Source organism: Mixophyes fleayi, chromosome 9, assembly GCF_038048845.1.
Source record: "Mixophyes fleayi isolate aMixFle1 chromosome 9, aMixFle1.hap1, whole genome shotgun sequence".
Taxonomy (NCBI): Eukaryota; Metazoa; Chordata; class Amphibia; order Anura; family Limnodynastidae; genus Mixophyes; species Mixophyes fleayi.
In genome coordinates, this window is record NC_134410.1 from 23,726,371 (window position 1) to 23,751,361 (window position 24,991).

General features: G+C 37.3%; 1 protein-coding gene across 4 annotated transcripts in view; it reads right to left on the minus strand.

Moving 5' to 3' along the window:
• Positions 1–431: 431 nt before the first annotated feature.
• LOC142102229 (cytochrome P450 2A4-like) overlaps positions 432–24,991 on the minus strand; it is a 41,333-nt gene continuing 16,773 nt past the window's right edge. For 2 of the 4 annotated variants that reach the window (XM_075186952.1, XM_075186949.1), the window contains exon 9: positions 22,821–24,088. In XM_075186952.1, the coding sequence (XP_075043053.1) occupies positions 23,907–24,088 (182 nt within the window). In that variant the 3' untranslated portion in view covers positions 22,821–23,906. Of the gene's footprint in view, positions 1,344–2,472; positions 2,615–2,803; positions 2,992–3,905; positions 4,048–4,170; positions 4,348–7,447; positions 7,609–14,645; positions 14,796–15,926; positions 16,090–16,577; positions 16,849–22,820; positions 24,089–24,991 lie in introns of those variants that run through there. The other 2 variants (XM_075186950.1, XM_075186951.1) reach the window with 2 other exon arrangements.

The following is a 24,991-nucleotide window of genomic DNA, read 5'->3' on the forward strand; positions in this document are numbered from 1 at the left end:
GTTGTAATTTGCTTAAATCTATAAAGAATGCATATAAAACAAAAATATATGTAGTGTTGACATAAAAATATTAACAAACATATTGCTGTATGAATAAATGGCCTACTGACAAAAGTTATGTTATTAAATCCGTGTGTATAACGCACATAATGCCTCATAATGATGGTGATTGGGATTTATAATCATAAGAAGTTATAAATAAAGCTGTTCGGTGACTGCTGCAATGCAATCTGCTGACCTATAGTAAATTGCGCCCATTTGACCTTGTTAATAGTTAGGAGCAAATTCAGCTAAAGGGTATAATTTTACACCTGGACAAACCATGTTGGGTGCAAAATGAATATTTTGCATGCAGGAAAAATACTGCCTGCTTCTGCACACACATGGGGCAGATTTATTCTACCACTACAGCATAGGGTTGAATTAGGATGTGCTCCTTTCAGCACTCTAAATCTCTCTGTGCATTTTAAATTTGTTTTCCCCTGTAGCATAACATGGGTTTGCCAAGATGCAAACTAGTTGTATTTATTCCAAACTTAAAATGAGGTAAGATTTTGAAAACAAATTTGTAGCTGAAACAAGTTTCCCCTAAAATATCTGAAACGGCTTACAATAAATAATTGCATGTACTAACACGTCATATCAGTGCTAATTAATATATAGCTTGGAGAGTGGAACTCTACCAAAATGAGGATCCTTGATGTTGCAAATGTATAAACCTGCCAACAAACATGTTCTGTAAAATTATGTTGATCAACTTACATTGTCTACTCTCTGAACATGATCATTGCACCTTCATGGGCTCCAGAATTGCCCCTCTCTATGCTTCTCTTCATTCTTAGTACCCTTCCATCATTGCTGTGTAACAGTTTTAATAGAACATATTCTGCTTTTAAACTATACTTAATTCTTAACAAAGCAACAATGCATTAATTCCATTTTTTGTTGTTTAATTTTTTTTATTTATAAAATACTTTTGCTTTTGAAGTTAAAAGTGCACTTAAATTTGGAACAGGATATCGGATTTGTATCCAAAGTGTTAGGTACTTAATCATCAAAGGATAGCAAACATCTCATGAGTATGAGGACTGTAAACATTGGTATTAGCTTCTGGTCTGATGTTTAAACTTGTGTCAAGGCTGTAATAAGATGAGTACTTCCTCAGCGAGGGACAACAAACATCTCATAGGTCCGAGTTCGAGCGCCATTTGACTTGGGTTCTGGTGTGATCTCTATGTCATCCTTGTCCCCTGTGTGCTTCAATGTAAACTTTTGCAAAGTAGTGGTGAGGAAAAGGAAGAGCTCCATGCGAGCCAGACCCTCCCCCAAACATATGCGTTTCCCTGTAGAGACGGAATGAAAACAAAGCTTTCAGTACAGGTTCAGATAAGTTAAATGGTGATTATCAGAAACTAATTAAAATTATATCTAAATTCACTTTATAAGAAAACTATTATATTTTTAATAATATTTAGTAAAACATGAGCATATGCCTTTCTTTACAAATGTCTATGCATTGTGCATATTACTTGCTATTCTAAGGTAGAGTGAAATCTAAACCATAGATAAAAAATAATAATAAAACTGCGGACAGTTATTGTAAGCAAAGTGCATGTTTTGCTTTAAAAAGAATTAACCTTTTAAACAAAGTATCTGTGAAACCTAGAAATACCTTGACTTAATTCAGCAAGAACAAAAAAATAAAACATATGGAGATATTTACAATGAACAGTACAAACTAGCTCCATCTCTGCTTGTAAGTATATCTTTGTACAAGCCTTCAATATTTATAAATGTTCTGACTCAATGATGCCATTTAGGAATGAAAGACCACCCAATACCAGGCATTTTACATCTCTGCCTCATGTTGACCCATAGTAAATGCAGCAGTTTGGAGCACTAAACCGCCGACAATTTGTGGGGGTTTAAAGACGCCACCACACATGATTCTTAGTAAATCTAGCCTGAGGACTTTGCATTTTGTTCAATTGCAACTGCATTTCTATAACAGGCATAGTTATCACCACCTCCCTACATCCCATACTCACACCTCCTTTATTAAATGAACAATAATATGTATTAATGCTCCACTGTTTGTATTAACGTGAGCCATTAATAAATCAACTTTTATGAGAGTATGTGTATTGATCATATTTCATCATATATAAAAGTGCTTTTCTGTTCTGTTCTGCAAATAACATGATGGCAAACCCATTGCGTTCCCACAGCATGTTGGTTGTCACTTAAGGGAACTGATATGCTACCACTTCCAGACCCAGAACATCAAGCATTGTGTCCTGATTAATTTTCTATTTTCTTTTTTTTACTATTGTTATTACTGCTTTGTTGCAACATACTTGATATACTTAAACTGTCACAGAACATCAGAGCCAGTATAGCCATAGTAAACATAATTTTCACTATTTAGCTTTAGTAATAATGGAAATATTATAAATGGTAAAATGCTCGTACCTGCAGAAAATGGCATGAATGCATCATGCTTCCTAAAGCCACCATTCTCGTCAAGAAAGTGTCCAGGATCAAACTTTTCTGGGTTCTTGAATTGTTTGGGGTCTTTCAGGACGGAGGTCAGGATTGGAAACACCAAGGTTCCCTGAAATCACATTCACTTACTTTTAATTTTAAGCAGGGACACAGCCTAGGAAAAATGTGAGCATAACAGGGCTTATATGGTGCAAGGGTAAGAAAGTGGTTATATTTGGGCAAGATATGATCTATATACTGTATATATGATACCATTTTCCAAATATCTTTTAACACTGTCTATCCTGGACAAGAATACCTTTGGAATATGATATCCCCTGAAGGTTGTGTCTCTGCTGGCCCCATGCAGCAGTCCTGTAGGGACAATATCGGCAAATCTCTGGATCTCATGGATAACAGCATCTGTGTATGGCATCTTACTCCTGTCCTCCACTGATGGACATCGATCTCTCCCAATTATATTGTCAATTTCCTTGTGAATCTTCTCTGAAATTTATATTAACATTAAAGGCACAACAAGAAAAAAATTACCTTTATTTACATTTACTTTGTTAATTTATTCATACTGGCCATAATTAAAGAACAAATTTTCCAAACTAATACTGTCAGTAGCTTACAGAGGGCTGTATTTACCATATTGGTCTTAGGCACATGGGTTCCAGCCTGAAGCTTTAGTTTTCAGTAAATTGTCAAACAAAATTTAAAACATATTTTTATTCATGTTTCTTGAGAAGTCTGAGAATCAAGAAGTCTGAAAGCCATATCATTCTGGATAACATACAAAGTATGAGATGAACGTTCATATTTATACATATCTGTATACCGGAGAAAGATAGAAGGAGAGAAATTGACAGATTTTTGTCTTTTCTCCTACAGCATTTATTAATTTTCTTCATTTATATCAGTGGTAAAAGTGTAAATTTAAAATTGGCGGTATGGGAATTTAGAAGAGTCAGTATATCAAATGTAAGTGAATGGAATTTTATAGTTTTACAATGAAGACAATAGGAAAAGTGGCGGCATTGCATACCTCTGTATACCGGCCTACTTTGACCACTGCTCCACTTCAGTGCACCTCAACAAATAAGTATGTAAATATTAATTAAATGTTTTCACACTATGTTCCTTTGTTCCAACCCAAGTGTCTCATAGAAGCAATGGACTATTAGGCCTCCCAGGATAAAGGTTGGCACTGAAATTTTTTATAACAAGAAAGTTATAAAACTATTTTTAATCTTCATTTTTTATACAAAATCATTTTTAGTATTACCTACATTATCCTATATAATTGGATATTTCCTCATTTTAGTGGGTAGTATCAGTGGATATTTCTAGAGAAATCCTCATATGACAAACTAGAGTTCTGGGTATGAGCAGTTTCATTTGGGGGTAAATCTTACCTTGTATTTCAGGATATTTAAGTAGAATCAGGAAGCCATATCTTAGTGTCATACTTGAAGTCTCTGTCCCAGCAAAGAATAGGTCGCTTACTGTCCCCTCTAAGTTATCTTCATGAAATTCAGTATTTGGATTTTTTTTCTCCTGGAAGATGTTTTGATGATTTTATTAGCAGGCAAACAATATTTAAAGACACTCCACTCTTAGTAGAAGGTTGTTTACTTATATTCCATCCATTTATTGTCCCAAGACTTTCCATAAACTTACCTCTTCCATCTTTATAAGGAAACAATCTATGAAGTCCCGTGGGCAGTTTTTATCCAGAGTATTTTGGTGAGACCTCATTATGTCCCTCATAAAGTCTTTCAGCTTTGGGAAAATGGTGAATAGTTTCTGGTGAGGGCCAGGGACATAGCTCATCATGGTTGGGAAAATATTTAGAAGCTGGAAAAAGTTACATTCAGAATATAAAATAGACATAGTTACATAGTTGATGAGGTTGAAAAAAAAAGACACCAGTCCATCAGGCTCAACCTATCCTTTTCTTATATTTGAAAATAGATCCAGATTAAAAAAAACACAAATCTGTTTCAATCGAAAAAAATCCCTCTAGACCCAGTATTGCAGTCCTATTTTTTCCCTGTATCCACTAGTATCCTTCATTTTAATTAACGGTCATATCCCTGGATACACTTTTCCGCTAAAAATTTGTCTAACCCTTTCTCAAACATATCAATCGAATCTGCCATCAAAACCTTCCCTGACAGTGAATTCCATATCTTGACTGCCCTTACTGTAGAGAACCCCTTCCTTTGCTGGTTGTGAAACTTCCTCTCCTCTAATATTAGGGGGTGACAATGTGTCCTGTGTATAGTCTTTGGGGTAAAAAGTTCTCATTAAAGTTTTCTGTATTGACTCTTAATGTATTTGTTCATAATAATCATATCCCCTCTTAGATGCCTCTTTTCTAAAGTAAACATGCCTAAACTGGTTAACCTTTTATCATAACATAATGACTGCATACCCTTTATCAATTTTGTTGCCCTTCTCTGAACATTTTCTAGATCTAAAATATCTTTTTATATACTAGTGCCCAGAAATGTACTCCGTATTTAAGATGACAAACAATTTATACAGTGGCAAAATTACACTGTCTTCCCTTGCATCTATGCCTCTTTTAATGCAGGCCAATACTTTATATTTTTTACAATTTAGATTTTTTTTTTGTTAATATTGTCATATATTACCATATATCTCATGCCATGGTCACTCGTAAATTATATGCAACCATGATATAGGATATTTAAACATATGTGTCCTAATGACTCAGGGCCTGAGTCATGAAGGCACGTTTCTGCCGATTTTGAGCGTATCGTATGCAAAATCACTCGGTGCATGACCAGAACTTAGACTTACGTCCGTGAACACAGCCCTGTCCATCCACATAAGTTTTATATGCAGCCCTGTCCATCCACATAAGTATTGTACACATCTTGCAGTGTCTGGTCTAGTAAAACTACACCCGCAATCAACACCACATGTATCGTTAGATGTGTTCCTTGTTGACTTGGGAGTATGCAGAGCTGATTTACGTGTAGTTTAAAACAAAAGCATGATGTGCTCAGTATGCATGCTTTAGTGACCCTTAATGTTTAAATATTTTAGTTAGTCATGTTATTTCTTATTAAAATATTCACTGTGAAATTATCCTACAATTGTTTTATTATTTTCTGTACTATAGGTGGAAATTAGTTTTATGAAACATTTTGCTTTTATGTTATTCAATGGGAGTAATAATTAGTAATTAGATGGTAATGCAACTTTAATGCATTCACCAATGAAACATTTCTCACCTCTGCGCTGAGCCTATTTTGGGCTAGTCACATTACCACTTCAAAATCAATAATTTGTTTATGCAACATCCACGCAAATTACTTTGAAACAGACTTAGAATTTTCATAAGATATCATTAATTTGCTTATACTTCCTAATACAGCAAAGAAAATCTACCCAAGATGGCCAAAAAAGTGTTTTTTAATGAAATTGATAAAAGTGAACTAATGGCAAATGTGTGTATTTTCTTTTAAATACCACCAACAAAATGTTGTGATTTTTGCTTTGGCATCAATCCATCTTTCCAAAACAGCAAAAAAATCAAGATTCAAAATATTTTTTTTATTAAAAACAGTACTTGAAAATTAATTGCATTTTTTGTCTTAAATGAAATGCATACAATTTGTAGAAATAATATTGGTAGCCCAACAAGTCATACCATAGCATATTAACCCCCATCTCTGGAATTTTTTATGTTTTTTGTAGTATCTGTGTTATTGTCTGGTTATCCTCAGGCAATAACTACTAAGGGGGCACATCATTTAAAAAAGATGAGTGTCCTCTTTAAATGAGGGCCATCCCATATGTTCCTGGAGCCAGAAAGGGCTAGATCTAGGCTTTCCAACCCTCAAACCAATCCTTGGGCCACTTAATTATTTTACTATGTGTAGGGTGTTTTTCTCTGTGGATCACATGACTTCACCAAACAATAACTACTAAGAGGCCACATCATTTGGACTAGAGGAATCCCCTCTTTCAAATAGGTACCCATTGAATTTATTAAAGCCAGGATGCCGGAGATCAGTGCCTGCCTGAAAGGGGATTTCAGGACTTCTTAAAGTTTTCTAAATGGACCACATTGTTTTAAAGATAGGTCTCCCCTCATTAAAACAAGGGTACCAATGAGTCTCTGGGAACCAGGATGGGGGATATCAGGCCCTTTTAGTGCTCTCCCTCATTCCTGACTCTTATGATGTGCACGGAGCGATTAAGTCACCATCACTCTTCGTCTGGCCACCACCAATAAAATATGCCAGTGGGGGATGGGTAAGGGGGATGGGGGTTGGGTGAACCCCATGAGTGCTAAGGACTACTGGGACACATGTTTATCACTTTGAAGGTATCTGTTGAGCACCTCCCTTCTTTAGCACTGAAGGGGTTAAAAACTGTATGCCCATATACATGTTTATTTAATTTCACATTCTCGAGTGATAGCATCCCCATTGTGGTTCACTGATTGAACCACCTTTCTTGAAATGTGCTCTGATATCCACCAAAGTTACATGTTTTCCTATTCTCTTTGTACTGAGAATTCAAGTGTGAGTGGAATTTACGTTGGTTTATGACTGCACTCAAGTAGTCAGGCTATGTCACTTTGGCTTCATATTTGCAACCAATAATTCCAGTTTTCAATCCTCTAGGATATAATGCCTAATAAACAAGCACAGAGAGGACAAACACCATTCTTATGTTATACAACTAAAATTTCTAGGCAGAAGTGGTATATATATATATATATATATATATATATATATATATATATATATATATATATATTAGAACTTTATACTAGAACTTTAATTCCATATCAAAATTCCACATCAACTATCATTGTGGATTTTAAATGAAATGCTCGGAATGATAGAAATTTAAAGTAAGAATGTCAAACACACTGTATCCATTAAATTATTATATGTTTTTTAATAATTACCTGACCCCATCCAGAGCTAAACAGCTTGCCAAAATCTGTAATATGGGACAGAAGGGTAATGAATTTCTCATCCTCGTAGTCAAATCTCTCACCAAATACAACAGAGCAAATAACATTGGAAACTGCCAAATGTAGTAGAGATTCTGGATCAAATGGTGTGCCTGTTATTAAGAACAAAAGAGCAGTTAGTCTTTATTTTCACTGTACAAAATAATAGCAACAATATAAATGGCAGAAAGAAATACATGTTATTAAAAAGGCTGCTGTGGTTTTCAAGCCATTGGCCTAATGGTATATTCAGCCAACCATTATTAGCTAAGCTGTATGGCTAACTAGTACTTGTGTAATCAATTTAGTTTAACTACTAACACTGGATGTACAAAATTTGTACTGAACCACAAACAATAATAAACATTTAGCTTTCATCTGTCTAGTGGGTGATAGACAATGAGATTCACCTAAATGCATTTTCGTAAATGAGCCATAATGGCTGTTTCACATTGAAGCATTGAAATTTAAGACATTGTGAGATAGTTCATAAGTCCCCCTAGTGTGCTTTACTATGTAGAACTGTCTTTGTTAGGGGTTATGTATTTTATAGTAAAAGAGAAGTCCAATTTATTATAGTTACCTGTTGGATAAAAACTGCTAGATGCAATAAAACAATATCCAGAAGAAAATATATATAGTACACCAACAATAAATATATACTTTTCTAAAACACTATCTGAATGACTAATGACAAATGCGTAAGAATTAAATGCAAATAGTAAAGTAATATATAAAGAAACACTTTAAAGTGACCCAATGCAATCCTAGACTGTATTGGACCATGTTAAAGGAATGGACAACTTTATTTTTTTTTTAAGCACCAATGTATATTATTGATGAGAATTTTAATTTGCAAATGAACCCCCTGGTCATCTTTCTTCTTTCTCCTGGGGACAGACAGGTATGCATTTCAAATACAAGGCTGCCCCTGTGATGCTGTATTGTCACATCTTAACCATCTTCCTGTTAAAAGACATCGGATACCAGGTTTTTCACCTATAGCCTCTCCATTTCAGTTAAAGTGAGTTCTGCTTATTGATTCTCAATTGCCCCCAGTACAATTGCATGAATCACTGGAATATATTAGCAAGGATACAAGTACTAGATCTAAGGAATCACAGGAAACATTAGGATCCAAGTTCAGAGACACAGAAAATAAGGTCAATGTAAAGTTAGGGTCAGCAACAGTCAGGCAGATGCTGCACCAAATCCACATCCAGAAAATAATCCAAAATCAAGGTGAGCACAGGCAGAAAACAGGCAAGACTAGGGGGCATGTTGGGTCAAAGCTTCAAAGAACACAAGTAGCATACAGGAACCAAACAGAACATACCACAGGTACTGCACAGCTTAGCTCAGAATCTAGTGTGTGTTCAGACTGCACTGGCACATCTGATACTCCTCTGCTTGATGTCAGTGGGTTTAAATCTTACATTGCAAAAAACCTATTCCTCCAAAAAAATGGTACAAATGAGCTTAGTGTTGAGTACCTTATCTGGACCCACCTCTTTCAGTGGAACAGATGCACAAAAAAAGCCCATCCCCCAGTTAGGGAGAGGCTTTAATGGCCCCCCTAGAGTAGTGTTGAGCCATGGTAATAATATACCACAACATGCCAGGGGGGTTCCATGACCACTGAGGGATGTATAGGCTAATGAAACCTGTGCATTTCCAGTTCTTGTGGAAATAGAAGTCATAGCATTCCCTGCAACAGGTCATCTAAGTCTAGATAACAGAAAAAAAGTAGTAAGATTTATTTAGGGATACTGGACTGCAGAGTAACCTTATCACTGTTCACTACAGGTCAGTAAGTGTGGGGGGGGGAAGGTTGTTTGGGCAATTGCAAAGTGGTAAACCTGCTCTGCGAAAATTGTGATGTTCGTTTTAGCTTACCAACCAACTGTATCTTAAGTAGTGATAAATTCTGGTCTTCTCCAACAAGAATTTTCTCTGGCGTCTAACCACAGCTTCCTTTGCCACAGTTATTACTCAGTCCCCGATATCCAGGTCCTGCTTGCTGGCTCTCTCATACGTCCCTGATTTCTCTGTTAAATCTTGATATAGCTAATCATCTGTTCTAACTCCTATCTCTGAAGTCCTGAACTAAATTGTAATCATTTACCTGTTGCATAAATCTATTTCTGGCTCATGGACCTTGGCCTAGACAATCATCTCTTCTGCCTCCTGTTTTTGACATCCTGAACTGAAATGCATTAGTCCTACCCCACTGGAGATTGTGCAGTATTTGTTGCATTAATATATATATATATATATATATATATATATATACATATATACACCAGAGAGAGTCTGCTATGACTACAGTCAAGGCCAAAAGTTTCGAGACATAAATATTAGTTTTCACAAAGTTTGCTGCTTCAGTGTTTTTAGACCTTTTTGTCAGATATTGCTATGGTATACTGAAGTAAAAATATAAGCATTTCATTAGTGTCAAAGGCTTTTGTTGACAATTACATTAAGTGTATGCAAAGAGTCAATATTTGCAGTGTTAACCCTTCTTTTTGAAGACCTCTGAAAATCGCACTGGCATGCTGTCAATCAACTTCCTGGCCCATTCTTGCTAAACAATGCTTGGAGTTTGTCAGAATTTGTGGGTTTTTGTTTGTCCATCCACCTCTTGAGGATTGACCACAAATGGGATTAAGGTCTGGGGAATTTTCTGGCCAATTTTTCCAAATGCTAGAAAAGGCATTGGTCGTCACCAAACAGCAAAGTTTGTGAAAACCAATACCTGTGTAATTCACAAATCTTTTGGCCATGACTGTATTTATATTTTAAACTTTTACCCTTCTCTGCAAAAGTCCCAGCCTGAAGGAAACAATTGCCAAAATAAATCAATAGATATAAGTGCAGGTTTACACTGTTCTATTTACCACTTTGAATAGCAATATGATATGTAGGGAGAGTTAAACCCAGTTGGGTGTTGTTGGTCAGATCAAGACATGGCCAATCTTGCTTACTGGTGTGTCATTTTGAATGGGCACCTAGAAGACGAAGAGAAAGACCATTTACCCGGCTTGACAAATAACAGGTAATCTTCTGGCAGTTGTCACTCCTTCCTTACTTGGACCAAGATAATCTGGTAGGATTTGGTCCAATCAGAGGCCACATTTTGAATTTGCATGCTGCCTCTTTGCAGCGACTTATATTTACAGAAGATAAGAAGCTGCACGTATGACAGGAATATATCGGAGATGAAATGCAGACGTTGGGATCCAGCAAGAAGATGCCGGGATGAGAAAACAAGACTCCTTGAAGAGGAGGCATGTCACTAAAGCAGGAGCAGTGGAAGGCAAAAGAGCTTTCACGGTCTCCACTTGCTGGCAACGAAAGCTGCTAGACTAAGGTAAGGTCTCCAGGCATCAGCAGATTCATACGGGGTCTAGGCCGTAGGTACAATTAACTCGGCCCAGATCCATGGGCATAATAAATTTGGGGTCTAGGGCTGTGGGCACCAGTTTAATGCCTTGAGCATGTGGGCACCAGCATTAATCTATGCCTTGAGCCTGTGTTCACTAGTTCTATTCTGCCCTTAGGCCTGTGGCATCAGTAGTATGGCACTGGGCCCCTGTACCCGATTCAGGCATTAGGCCTGTAGCTCAATAGGAGTTTCTTCCCCTTCACTGTGCCCCTGCTATTGCCAGTCTTCATATTCCCCCTACACTATAACACCAAGGAGTGCCAGTGAACACCAACGATGCTAGGATTTAGCTCAGACAGTCCCCTACACTTAAGACCACTTGGACTATTCGGACTATACTTTGGAGTATAGTTTTACCACTCTTTTAGTGTACAGCTTTAGTAAAGATGTACCATGCTGCTTAGGCCCAGTTCCGTTATTCCCTAAATCTACATGTGCCCTTATTCAAATAGGACCTATCAATCAGACCCCCATAAAAGTTAGGCTTTTGATGTGTCATTACTGTTTATTTCCTATCTGTGACTTTACTGCATTATGGCTGTCACTGTTGGGCCTAAGTTAGGGTAGTACATTACACCTAGGAGTTAGTTTTGCGCAGCATACCGGTCACACAGAACATTGTTAGTACCAGGGCACTGCTGTTGTTTCATTAGCTAGCACTTGCGAGGCGGTATATTATACTCAATCAAAAGCATAGTTCTTTGGGAGGGCTGCTGGGGTGAACCCTTTGGTAGAAATCATCTTTAGCCACAGACTCCAATCAAGTGAAGTTTCTACCGTGAGTGTCCCCCACTTCATGTCACTCTTGAAGGGTAATGTATTTGTGCGTGTGTCTTCCTTGTGGCGAATATCTGTTGCCTTTTGCGCAAGACAGAACATACCCTAGGGGGTAAATGTATCAAGGTGCGATTTTGCAAAATCAGCGATTTTCTCAGGAGAGTTGACACTCGCAGATGTATGAAGCTGAGAGTTCATGTAAAATCGCCAGAGATCTGTTTCTGTCAAAAGCGCTATTTCCAAAATCGATAGAGATCAAACTCCCTACTGTTTACCATCCTGGCTATACAAGTCTCAAATGTATGAAGCTGCGATTAACCAAACTCTCTTGAGTTTGCTTTAAAATACGCCAGATACAACATGCTGCATTCTAGCAGCGTGTTCAGTAAACACATTACTGTTACAATGTCCCTACCTGTCCCGACAACGTGGGAAAATCCCCTAATACTATAAATAGACCTTGCGCATGAACTAAGTTCATTGCGTATCGAAGCTGTTTGCGGCGTCTCTAATCATTTATTGTTTTAGTAAACAAGCATGTTCCGGATTGGATCTTACAAATATGGGGCCCTTCTGGCTGAAGATAAGAAGACTTTAATCAACAAGGGGGTCATCCTGGCCAGAAGAAATGAAGAATTTGCCAAGCATGGACTTTGGGAATCACAAGTTTATTTTGGACTTGGTCAAGCAGGAGTTTTGGATACAAATTTATTTTGGACTTGGTCAAGCCAGACTATTGGAAACAAATTTATTTTGTTCTTGGTCAAGCCGGACTATTGGATACAAATTTATTTGGGACTTGGTTTACAGACATTTTAGGGTTAAAAGCTGCTGAAGACAGATGAAAATATCAGTGGTGAGTATTTTGGGGATTTATTATTTTTAATAAAAGTATGTGGTATAAATAAGGGTGTTTAGTGTTTTATTGGGGTTTTAATATTTTACTAAATGTATGTGGTTGTAAACAGGGTATGGTTGTTATTTAACATTTGCTTTTTGTGGAACTACAGGTCCCAGCCAGCTGTGGGTGTAAGGGCATGTTGGCACTTGTGGTTCTCCAAGTGCCAACATGCGCTGGCTGCCATGGGTATGTTGGTGCTGGTAGTTATACAAGTATCAGCATGCCCACACTGTTTATGGCACCCTGGGTAACTGGGACTTGTAGTTCCACAAAATAAAATGGCGTCTGTCTATTTTTTTACATTTATATTGCTGTTATTACCCTATACCCACCGCCCAGGGGTGTAGGAAGAGCCCTAGTGCTTTCAGCACTGGGCTGGTTGTCCCTAGAGGGGGAGCCCGCTAGTTTTTTCGGCAGACCCCATTCCCTAGGGAATCCAGCCCAGCACTGAACAGCCTTTGGTTGGTTGTCATTATGGCAGGGGGAACCCCTGCCGGGTGTCCCCCTGCTATAGTGCCACCACGCCAGGCTGATTTGCCTAGTGCTGGTTAAGTGAAAATCGGAGGGACCCCACGCAAATTTTTTCCCCGATTTTCACGTAATCAGCAGTATGCTGGCAGCACTAGGGTTAATACTGGCCGGGCGGGGGGACCCCATGTTTTTTTTTTTACTTTTATTTATTTTTTAACACTTTTGACAGCTACCAGGACCTCCAGCTCTATCGGCAGGGTCAGTGTAACAGTGATGTGTTTACTAATCTCGCAGCTAGATAAGGACAACACAGGAGAGTTTGCTAAACATGGGAGTGTTTGACATCGCAGCAAGTCGCCAGAGATGACCAGCGATTTTGAAGATCAGGGTATAAATCGCAGCTTAATACATTTGAGAACTTTTGGACTAGAATCATGGGTTGTAAATCGCGATTTGCCGTAATTTAAACACGCTGAAAAAATCGGACCTTGATACATTTACCCCTAGGTGTTTGCATTTCAAGTATGGTACAATTGCCCTAGACCAGTCGTTCCCAAACTGTGTGCGTAGGCTCCCTGGGGTGCCTCGGCAATCTCACAAGGGTGCCTCGGCCAGGGCCAGTGGTAAGCAAGGCGGGGGACTACTTGGTAATTGTTTTGGCTTAGGGGTGCCTAGAAAAAATTAGGGAGGCCCTAAGGGTGCCTTGAACTGAAAACGTTTGGAATCCACTGCCCTAGTCCAACCAAACAACTCAGTCAATATCTCTGCCCAATACCTCCATGGCTTTGTTTGTAATAACAGCTTGTGTTTTCTCCCTAGCCCAGACCATGAAAGAGATTGCAAGGATGTTGCTGGGAAGGTCAATTCTGGTGGACCTGTTAAGGTCAAGTGAGCTCCTCTTACAGCATCTTCTAGCAAAATTTACGGTTATAAACAGTAATAATAAGAATCACCTGAGATTGTATCATTGCTTACACATAGGAAGATTTACTAGGCAGGTTTTGTTGTTCTGACCAGAATTGGTATTTGTTTCCTCAGCTTGTGTTTCCTCCCTAGCCCAGACCATGAAGGAGCTTGGTAGGAGGTTGCTGGGAAGGTTAATGCAGGTGGACCTGTCGAGACCAAGTGGGCTCCTATTAAAGCATCTTCTAGTAAAATTTGTGGTTATAAACAATAATAATAAGATTGACCTGAGAGTGTACCATAAGAAGACTTACTGGAAAGGTTTTATTGACTGAAATAATAAAAAATATCAGCTTTGTCACAAAATATCAAATAACAGGGCATAGTAGCATAATAACTATGCAATTGTCAGACATGGACAGTTTTAATAAATGAAATCTTGATTGCAGAAAAGGTATTTTTAGACATTGTCCTACACAGGTTTAAACCTATTGCTAAAGATTTATTTTTTATATAATATTATAGAATAAATTTTATATTAGATTTATTTATATTTTTTAAATGTCTGAAATGGATTTTTTATAAGTTCTATGATACTCATTTTTCATTCACCTTTATGAATACTTTTGTCTTATTTTTCATTCTCCACCCACCTTTGTCCTTCATAAATCTCTCCGCAAGACACTGGGCTTCCTCCTGGATCCGCTCTTCAATGCTCCGCTTCCCCATTCCAAAATTTCTCATAGTCATGAGTGAGAATCGACGCATTGTTTTCCATCTTTCTCCATTGCTCATTATGACCCCTAAAAATCCAAACATTGTGTTCACTTCCAGTTATAATTTTTCCTAAGATTAATTTCATATCGTAAAGTAATCAAAAATAGTTCAAGTTATTCTACTACCCTGAATCGCAGTGTAATTGGCAGCAGTAGCTAGGTATTTCTGATTGGTTGTTCGTGAATTCACCTCTGAATTAATGGGCTTTCTACATTGATTGTGTGTATATTATAAGATTTTGTGGATGCGTTTTTAAAATTAATTTGTATTCTATTTTCATTTGCATGCGAAAAGGACTATCATATCCCCTGTATCATAGCCTAACTTATGAGTTTTCTTCGCTATGAAAACAAAAGTTAATAAATGTTTCTTGTGCTGATGACCTGAATGTTCTTATGTCAGTGTATGTATTCCTGATGTAAACCTGGCACATATACCACAGGTGCAGAGCCGGATACATCTTGACATGTCTACGACTCAGTATATAGGCATCAGTACATTATTTTTATGGGCAGAATATTTTTAGCGCAATTACTTATTTTTTTTACTGGACTTTAAAGCTATAAATAAAAGACTGCTACCAATGCCGTTATTAAATCACCAGTGGGGAATTTCTGAAATTTTGTCACATCTATTTTCCTATTTCTTGTTATATCAGCTTACTGTAAGTGGCCTAGGTTGAGAATCATGCTGCATAAAACAATATCAATTTAAATGTTGTCTGGAGTAGAAATAAGGGAAAGTTGATACATCATAGAGGAATGTAATATTGAACTTGGAACAGTAGTCTCTATATGACAAACAATATTATTACATCATGATGATACTATGATTAGACTTTGAATTGTTTAAATAGATTACTTTGTTTCAACACATTTCATGAAACTGTATTCATTAAATTATATAAAGAAAATATAACTTAAAACTGTATTATTACCTATGAATTACCTGCTCCTTCCACGCCGAGAAACTCTGAGGTTGCTCTGTGCAGCCATTTTTCTCAATCAGAAACCAAAATTGAAGGTGTTGCAGCATCTGATTGGTCCTTCCATTCACAACCCCTCTTGGCAGCCATTTTTAATTTTCAACCAAAATGTTCAGCCACATAACTGGTAGTGCCGCTTTAAGTATTATTAATATATTTTTAAGTATCTTACCATAATCCTTAAGGAACAGGTGTGTTGATTCAATTACCCCTCTGTCACTAAAGACATCACTGTGGTCAACCAGAGCCTCTTTCACTGCATCGTAGCCAATTAGTATGACTGTGCGATAGTTGGCCAGGTAGATGGTATACACAGGTCCATACTTCTCACTTAGCTTTAAGAGACATATATATTATAATACTGCTGTAGTACTTTTATTAAGTCAAAATGTTATAGGTCAACATTTGGGATAAATGCTTGTACTATAGCGAAATGTAAGCACCAATACAATTGTGAAGTGTAAACATTACAATTTTTATTAAAACAATTCAAAGATTTTTACTATATAAATGAGCAGCAGTAGTATCTCTCTATCTATCTATCTTTCTATCTATCTATCTATCTCTCTATCTATCTATGGATGGATGAACTATGTTTGTTTTATATAAAGAACATATATCTTTATTTGTCTAATTGGCATAAATGTTCTAAAGAGCTCCTTATATGTCTGTCTATTTATCTGTCTGTCTGTAACTTCATAACAATCTCACTGCATATATTTATAAACAAAATACATTGTAGCGTATTGAGATAGACAGCTGCATTCAGCACTGCAGCAATCTGTAGTATTACAATAATGAAGATACAAATGTTCCATCTTACCTTAACCAGAGATTGTGGCAATTCTGTGGTACTAATCTGCAAGACATTCCCCAGCAGGGGCAGAGGTGTGGGCCCTGGGGGCAAATTTTTCTGCTTTACTGTTTTCCACCATTTCATGAGGTAAATCAGGATAGTGACACCGGTAGCCAGGAGAAGTGTCACTGCTATATTCAGTGCCATTCTGAGCGCAGAATAATGACAGCAGCGTCTCTGAACTATGTTCCTCTGTGTTCCTGACTAGAAAAAGCTCTGACACTGAACAACAGTTCAAATACCATGTGACCATTGAGGAAAGGGTGGGTGTGTTTGAGACAAGTGTAGACTTACAGCTGTATTGGATAAGGTGTGGTAAATGCTGTATTGCATAAGGCATTGTAAATGCTGTGTCAATCATTACTGTATGGTTATTTAAAATTCCTTGTAAAGTACAGAGTAAGCTTAGTTTTGCACAACAATCAGGACAGAAAAATAATAACACCTCTATAGAATTAGCTTTGAAACCAACATGGGAGAAATAAATAAAGGGAGATGGAGGGGGCAGAAATCTGATAGATCATAATCAGCCTTCAAATCTTTCCTACTGGGCATCATACATGTATTTATGATTGAAGAGTCAGATACAGACATGTAACTCTAATGAGTACTTAACACCATATATATATAAAGTTCAAGATGATGCTCACAAAGTATTTCTGATGTAACAATCTTCTGTTTTATTGTCAGGATGGCAAACACCATCCTGACAATAGCACTAATCTAACACAGTTCATCTCTCTCTATTAGATCGCACAGCTTGTCCAGAATAGATTGCCCTGCCCTCGGGAACACCCACCTCCCCTAGATAAAGCTAATTAGAACAGCTGCTCTGTTTTGCCTGTTTGTAAGGTCTCATCACAGCCACAACCTGGAGAGCTTATCACCAAACACAGGTGGTAAGTTATTCACTTTGCTACAGTATATATAATATATAGATTTATCTATGGATGAGACACTTGCTGAGATGGATTTGATGATTGAAATATTTTTGGATTGTGGCTATTCCAAACAACTACTTGAAAATATTAAAGCGAAAGTCTTAAAAATTCCAGAATCTAACCCGCTCAATACCAAGACTTTAAAAAAAGACATCTAATAAATTCCTGTGGGTACATCAAAATATCACAAAAAGTTCAATCATAGACAAAACAATGAAATCTTTATGGCCAATTTACCGAACCGACTCCAATTTCACCTCTTTGAGACATTTACCTATTATGCCCTGTTACAAAAGTGGTTGAAATATTGGAGATCTTGATATGCGTACAGACATAACAAATATGTCTAGCAAGATGGCAAGATGGGTAGAGAATATACAGGACGTTTTAAATGCCCCAATTGTGTCATTACATTGAGACATTTAATACTTTCAAACATCCACATCTAGGTAAAGAGTACAATATCTACTTTAAGCTCTAGTTTATTTGTAATATATATCACATATGCCCTTGTGGCCTCGACATGGGCGAGACAACTTGAAAGTATAGAGAGGATAGCCTTGCATAGATCTGCAGTCAGAATGGTTCTAAAGAAATGTACTAGTGAACAACCAGTGGACAGACATTTTCTACGTGCTTGACACAACATAGCAATGCTTAGCTATAAAACTATTGACAGAGACAATAAGCTATTGCAACTTGAATCAACTTGAATACACAGTTTAAACACATTGGCTCCATATGGCCTTTATAAAAATCTTTCATTAAATTGCTTTTTATAATTTAAACATCGAGGATCATCCATGTTCCGTGGGTGACATCTAGTGCTCTTCAGGAAAGAGCCTGCAATGTCTCCCATGGACATGTGTTCCTATATTTCTTTTGCACATTTTTTGTACTTTTTTGTATATTTCTTGTATATTGTTAATTTTTATGTATATGGTGATTTTGTTTATAAGCTATTGCTTGTTGTATATAGCATGATCATTATTATTATTAATAATGTTTGATACCCATTTACAATCAACAACATTATGATGAACGATTATTTGATATGGATTAAATACATCTTGACATAGGTATAGTTGTTAGATCAGGCTTTTAGGATTTTACTTTATAGCAGTGTTTCCCAAACCCTGTCCTCAGGGACTCTTAACAGTGCAGGTTGTCAAGGTCACAAGTAGAATAAATAAGTACCACCTGTGGATCCTTTAAAATGTGTCAATAAGTAATGAATGCACCTGTGTCCCTGAGGACTGGGTTTGGGAAACACTGCTCTATAGTATAGTATTAAATAGAGTTAGTCAGTTATTATGATAGATTTTTATTTGCTCACAAATGCTTTAATAGTGTCAAAGAGATATGCTGAGTGGTTGCAATAGATCTACGTACAATATATACATGATATTGTTGTGGGCTACTTTTATAGTGATAATCTATAGATTTTGTGTATTTGTTCATTAACTCATCATATATTGAGTAATTTGTTATTTCAGGTCCAATGTTACGCTTTCACACTATTATATCAGTAATGTAATGTTTTTGGTACAACCAGTATTGTCATTCTCCAATTCCATGTTTTTATACCAGCCACACCATCCTGAACGAGCCCAATCTCATCATATCTTGAAATCCAAGCAGGTTAGTACCCGGATGGTCTACCAACTTGTAATACCAAGTGATCTAGTCTTCATGTGTTGATTTTATTTTCACATATTTCTAACACTGTATGTAGGTGTTAAATGTTTGTTTACACCTTAGTTACATTATTGTTTTTATTCTTTACATGTATACACAATATTTATTAATATATATATGTTTTGGGTTGTTATAGAGATGGCGTTAGTGTGCCCACGGTTTGCACGCTCCATCACGCTGGTTTTTCTACTGATGACATGATAGTGCAGGAATGTTCTCTTGTGTGATTGCTGAAGACACTGCAGAGGCTGTATTATCTATCCTGACAAGAAAATGAACAGCAAAGTTGTTTGGCAAAACCTGTGTGAGGAGCAGTTTGTTTGGCATGCTTTTCACAAGTGGTGTCATCATGGGATGTGCAAAAGGACAGCTAGATCTTGCTGTCCCATAAGCCAACAAATCCAGAGTGGCGAGTTATGTAAAACCTCCTTAATACAAATATATTTGCTGCATGCAAAGGTGTTGCAATATTTAAACACAAAAGCAAATGCATAAAGTTTTTTTTGTTGGTTACAAGTAGTGCAAAAAGGCAGAAGTGAAAAAAATGTTTACTATGAAGAGATTTGCAAAACTTAATCACAAAGCAAATGTGTAAAACTGTTTACTACAAAAATCTTTGCTGCAAATGTGATGAATTTATAGATGATTCAAACCTTAATCACAAAGCAAATGTGTAAAACTGTTTACTACAAAAATCTTTGCTGCAAATGTGATGAATTTATAGATGATTCAAACCTTAATCACAAAGCAGATGTATATAATTGTTTGATGGTTGTGAGTGTGAGCTACAGGTGACATAAAACCTTTTTCACAAACAAAGCTTTAATTTATGCTTAGTGAAGCAAAATGTCACTTTAATACACTCCAAAACAGCAATACGGAGGAAATCTTGAGGGCTTTGGTGCATGTGGCCACTATGCAGCAGGAGCAGCAGGAGCCCAAATGCTGCAGGTTGCAGAAGCACAGATAGAAAGTACAAAGCTCTTGCATAGAGAGCTAGCTCAATTGAGGCAGGTGCATGATGTGTTTGAAAAGTCTGTCTTGCAGAAAATTACCGCTTCAGATGATGTGGAGTCATATCTCTTAGCCTTTGAAAAAGTCGCCACAAGACTTTTATGGCCACCAGGAATCTGGGCGGAAAAACTGGCTCCATAGTTGAGCGGTAAAGCTCAGTCTGCTTATGTTGATGAGCAAGCTTCTCTTTATCAGCAAGTAAAGGCTGAGATTTTGGCCAAGATAGGTGTGACTGGAGCGGGAAGAGCTCAGCACTAACATGACTGGCGATATCTCCCAGGAAAAGCAGTATGTTCACAGCTGGCTGAACTCTCTAAAGTGATAAAGAGTTGGTTGCAGCCAAATACCAATTCATCTGGCCGCATGGTGGAGATACTGGCAATTGTCCATTGTGTTCGTTGGTTGGATAGGAGCTTACAGAGATGGGTGCTACAAGCAGATCCGTAGTCTTACGAGGGGCTTGCTATGGCCACAGACCATTATTCAGCACTGCAACACATGTCTAAAGCTCCAGAGGAGAATGCAAAGCTATTGATTAATAGGGCAGCACGGTGGCTAAGTGGTTAGGACTTCTGCCTCACAGCACTGGGGTCATGAGTTCAATTCCCGACCATGGCCTTATCTGTGTGGAGTTTGTATGTTCTCCCCGTGTTTGCGTGGGTTTCCTCCGGGTGCTCCGGTTTCCTCCCACACTCCAAAAAAAACAAAAACATACTGGTAGGTTAATTGTCTGCTATCAAAATTGACCCTAGTCTGTCTGTCTGTGTATGTTAGGGTATTTAGACTGTAAGCTCCCATGGGGCAGGGACTGTTGTGAATGAGTTCTCTGTACAGCGCTGCGGAATCAGTGGCGCTATATAAGTAAATGGTGATGATGATGATGATTGATTAAGCAAAATTTGACACCACAGCTGGCGGAGCAAGTAAGAAAAGTTTCTCCACCAGTCTGTTTTGAATGCAATGAACCTGGGCATTTCCATGCTGAATGTCCAAAGCAAGAATGTCCCAGTATGTAAAGGGACAGTCTGATGTATCTATTTCAATGCTGTTGTTAAAAAATTCCTCCAGCATCCTTTGGATTTTAATAGTAAGATTAGGTGGAGTTATGGCAGGGGTGTAAAGTTTTTTTGTCAATTCTTTTAGACCAGACCAATTGTCAAAATGTTGTGCTGGGTCATCTGCACCATCCCTGGGTCTCTTGGGAAAGCTAAGTTTTTTCCTAGCAGCAGTCGCTTGAGAAACTGAAGGAGTAGATGCCGTTTTGCCGCATACCAGTTGAGCTGCCAACTTGCTCACCAGGAGCTCCTTGCATCTCTTGAGGTCTAGGTCAGTTGGATGCAAAGAGAAGACATAGCTCTTAAACCTAGGTTCAAGCACAGTCACCAAAATGTTGTGATCTGATTTCAAGATTTTGATAACTCTTGGATCCTGGCGAAGCAAATAAAGTACTTGATCTACAAGTCTGACATATTCAACGCAATTGCTTTTTTTAATTCCTTCAGTTTCTCAAGCTGCTTTTCCGAAAGTCTAATAAAGAGAATCACTTGACTCAAGCTAGAAGTGTCTGAACTCACTTCACAGGTGACTACTTCGAATGGTTTCAGTACCTTGCACAACAAGGAAAGTATTCTCCACTGCGTAGGACTAAAATACATTTCCTCTCCTTTCCCAATGTCATGACTTGTGGAGTAAGTGTGGATGGCTTTTCGCTGTTCCTCCCTCCGCAGAAGCATATAAAGGGTGGAATTCCACCTTGCTTACTACCTCTTGCTTCAGTTGGTGGCAGGGGAAAATTAAATTGTTCACTTCACGGCGCTTTTGCTAATAGGGTGATCCTAACTCTAAACAATGAGAGTTCCATATATTTAGGCCATACATATATATGTTTTTAAATTAAGAACTAACTTACCAGGAGGAACCCCAAAAGCCTCCAAACAGCAATCCAATGCCAGCTACTGACACCAACATGCCTCTCAGACAAATACATAAATGGAAGTTGATCAGTCAATTTATAGGCTCATAGCAGGTGCTTGAAAGGGTGGGGTTATCCTAAAAGGAACAAACACACAGAAAGATTCCCCAGCACACTGCTATAGCCAGCAAAAGACATGCCATTTCTACTGTAGATAAAAATGCAAAAGTCTTAGTTGAACACATTTGCAAATGTATGTTAAAGCCACTCGATTTCTAAAATTTACATTTCTATTGTAGTATACAAAGAGAATAAGATACAAACAGGAAAAAATAAAATTAGTGAACAGTGCTCTATTCTGCGGAGTTGCCATTGTATAAATCTGCTATGTCAAAGCACTCTGTATAGTTATGTTGATCAACTTACATTTTGAACGACGTTCTGTTTCCTTAACATAAATCTTGCTGTTTTGTCCACATATATGGACTGCGACTATTTTTCATTACACCTTCATGGGCACAAGCATTGCCCCTCTCTATGCTTTATTCCTAGTACCCTATCCATCATTGCTGTGTAACAGCTTTAATAGAAATTCATCAGATTTAAAACAATAATAAATGCACATAAACATTTTCCAGACTGCTCTCAGAATGATATAGTTTACTTTAATACATTTTACTGATGCTCATTGTGTTTGATGAAATGCAGATTCTCTCCCAGACAGTTGATAGAGAAAATGTATGTAATGTGTTACAGGATACTATGCAGAAAGGGTGCTGCAACCCCTAGAAATAAATCAAATACACACCAATTACTACTCAATTAATTATTCACCACTTTTCATGTATCAGTTCAAGACAGGTTATAGTAGCCCCAGGAGCAGGGGATATATCAAAGGCAGATATCTTGAGAACAACTTAAGCGTCTTGTCTATTTTATGCTAAAGCTAATCAACTGCTTAATCACCCAGCATTTCCCCAAATACATTTATAGAAAGGTTATGAAGTTGTCAGAAATGGGAAATAGTCATATTTCCAAAATTGAATCTGAAAAAATAGTGACAGTGTAAATGTAGACAGATTCCTTCTGTTGCCATGTGTAAAATGTAGACATAGTGATTGGCGACAGTTAGTAATGTCGACAGTCATAATGGCGACATTAAATAAGCAATAACGGCAAACCTGCCGGCACAAAACAGTTATAAAATAATAAATGTCAACAGTATTAAAGCTTAAAAATATAGGCTGCAATATAGTCGGCATGCATTGGTCCACTGGCTGCCAGTCCAAGTTTTCATTTGTTTTGGGAAGCGGGTAGTTTTAAGCTTTATAAGTTTTTGCATTTGTTTTTATAACTGTTTTGTTACCATTTTGGTGTGGACAGTAAAACTGTCAGTATAACTGTCAATAGATTCAGCATCAGAAAACTATACCCAACCAGCAAGAAACTTAATTCTTATTCCATCAGTGTAACATGCTTGAGAAAACAAAGCAACATCATTATAATTCAACTTTGTAAACTTTTTATATTCATAAGGCACTCTTTCTTTTGAGGTTAAAAATGCTCATAAAATTTGGAACAGAAAATATAATTTGTAATCAAAATGTTAGGTACTTCATCAGCAAAGGTTAGCAAACATATCATAAGTCTGAGGACTGGAAGCATTGCTATTAGGTTCTGGTCTGATGTTTATTCTCTTTGTATCAAGGCTGTAATAAGATGAGTACTTCCTTAGCGAGGAACAACAAACATCTCATAGGTCCGAGGTCGAGAGCAATTGGTCTTTGGTTCTGGTGTGATGTCTATGTCATCCTTGTCCATTGTGCACTTCAATGTAAACTTTTGCAGAATAGTGGTGAGGAAGAGGAAGAGCTCCATGCGAGCCAGACCCTCCCCCATACACATGCGTTTCCCTGAGGAGACGGAATGAAAACAAAGCTTCAGGTAAGTAAAATGGTAACTACCTGAAGCTATTTAAAAGTATATCTAAATTCACTTTATAGGAAAGCCTATTATTTTTTAATAATATCTAGTAAAACATGAGCGTCTGCTCTTCTTTACAAATGTCTATACATTGTGCATATCACTTCCCATTCTAAGATAGCGTGAAATCTAAGCCATAGGTAATAATAAAACAGTGGACACCTCAAATAAGAATTAACCTTTTAAACAAAGCATTAGCAAAACATAGGAATACATTTACTTTATTCAGCAAGGACAAAAAGATAAAACATATGTAGGTAATTTACACAGAACAGCATTTAATGGCTCCAACACTGTTTGTAAGCTCACCTATGTACCTGCCTACAATATTCATAAATGTTCTGAGTCAAAAATGGCATTCTGGAACAAGATTCCTGGATGTTACATTTGGTACATGTGCAACTGCATTTCTATAACAGTCACAGTTATCACCACCTCCCTACATCCCATACTTACACCTCCTTTATAAATTGATCAAAAACATTGTATTAATGCTCCACTGTTTGTTTTAACGTGAGTCTTTTATAAATCAACTCTACGAAATACCGGTATAACGTTGATGTGTATGGATCATATTTCATCATACTTACGTGCTTTTCTACCCTGGTCTACAAATAAAATGATGGCAATCCCATAATATTCCTACAGTATCTTGGTTGTCACTTAGATATGTTACCACTTCCAGACCCAGAACATCAAGCTTGGCTTCCTGATTAATTTTTCTTTTCTTTTTTTACTATTATCGTCATTATTATTACTGGTTTATTGCAACATACTTGGTATATGTAGATTGTCACTGAACTTCAAATCCAGACTAGTCATAATAAACACAA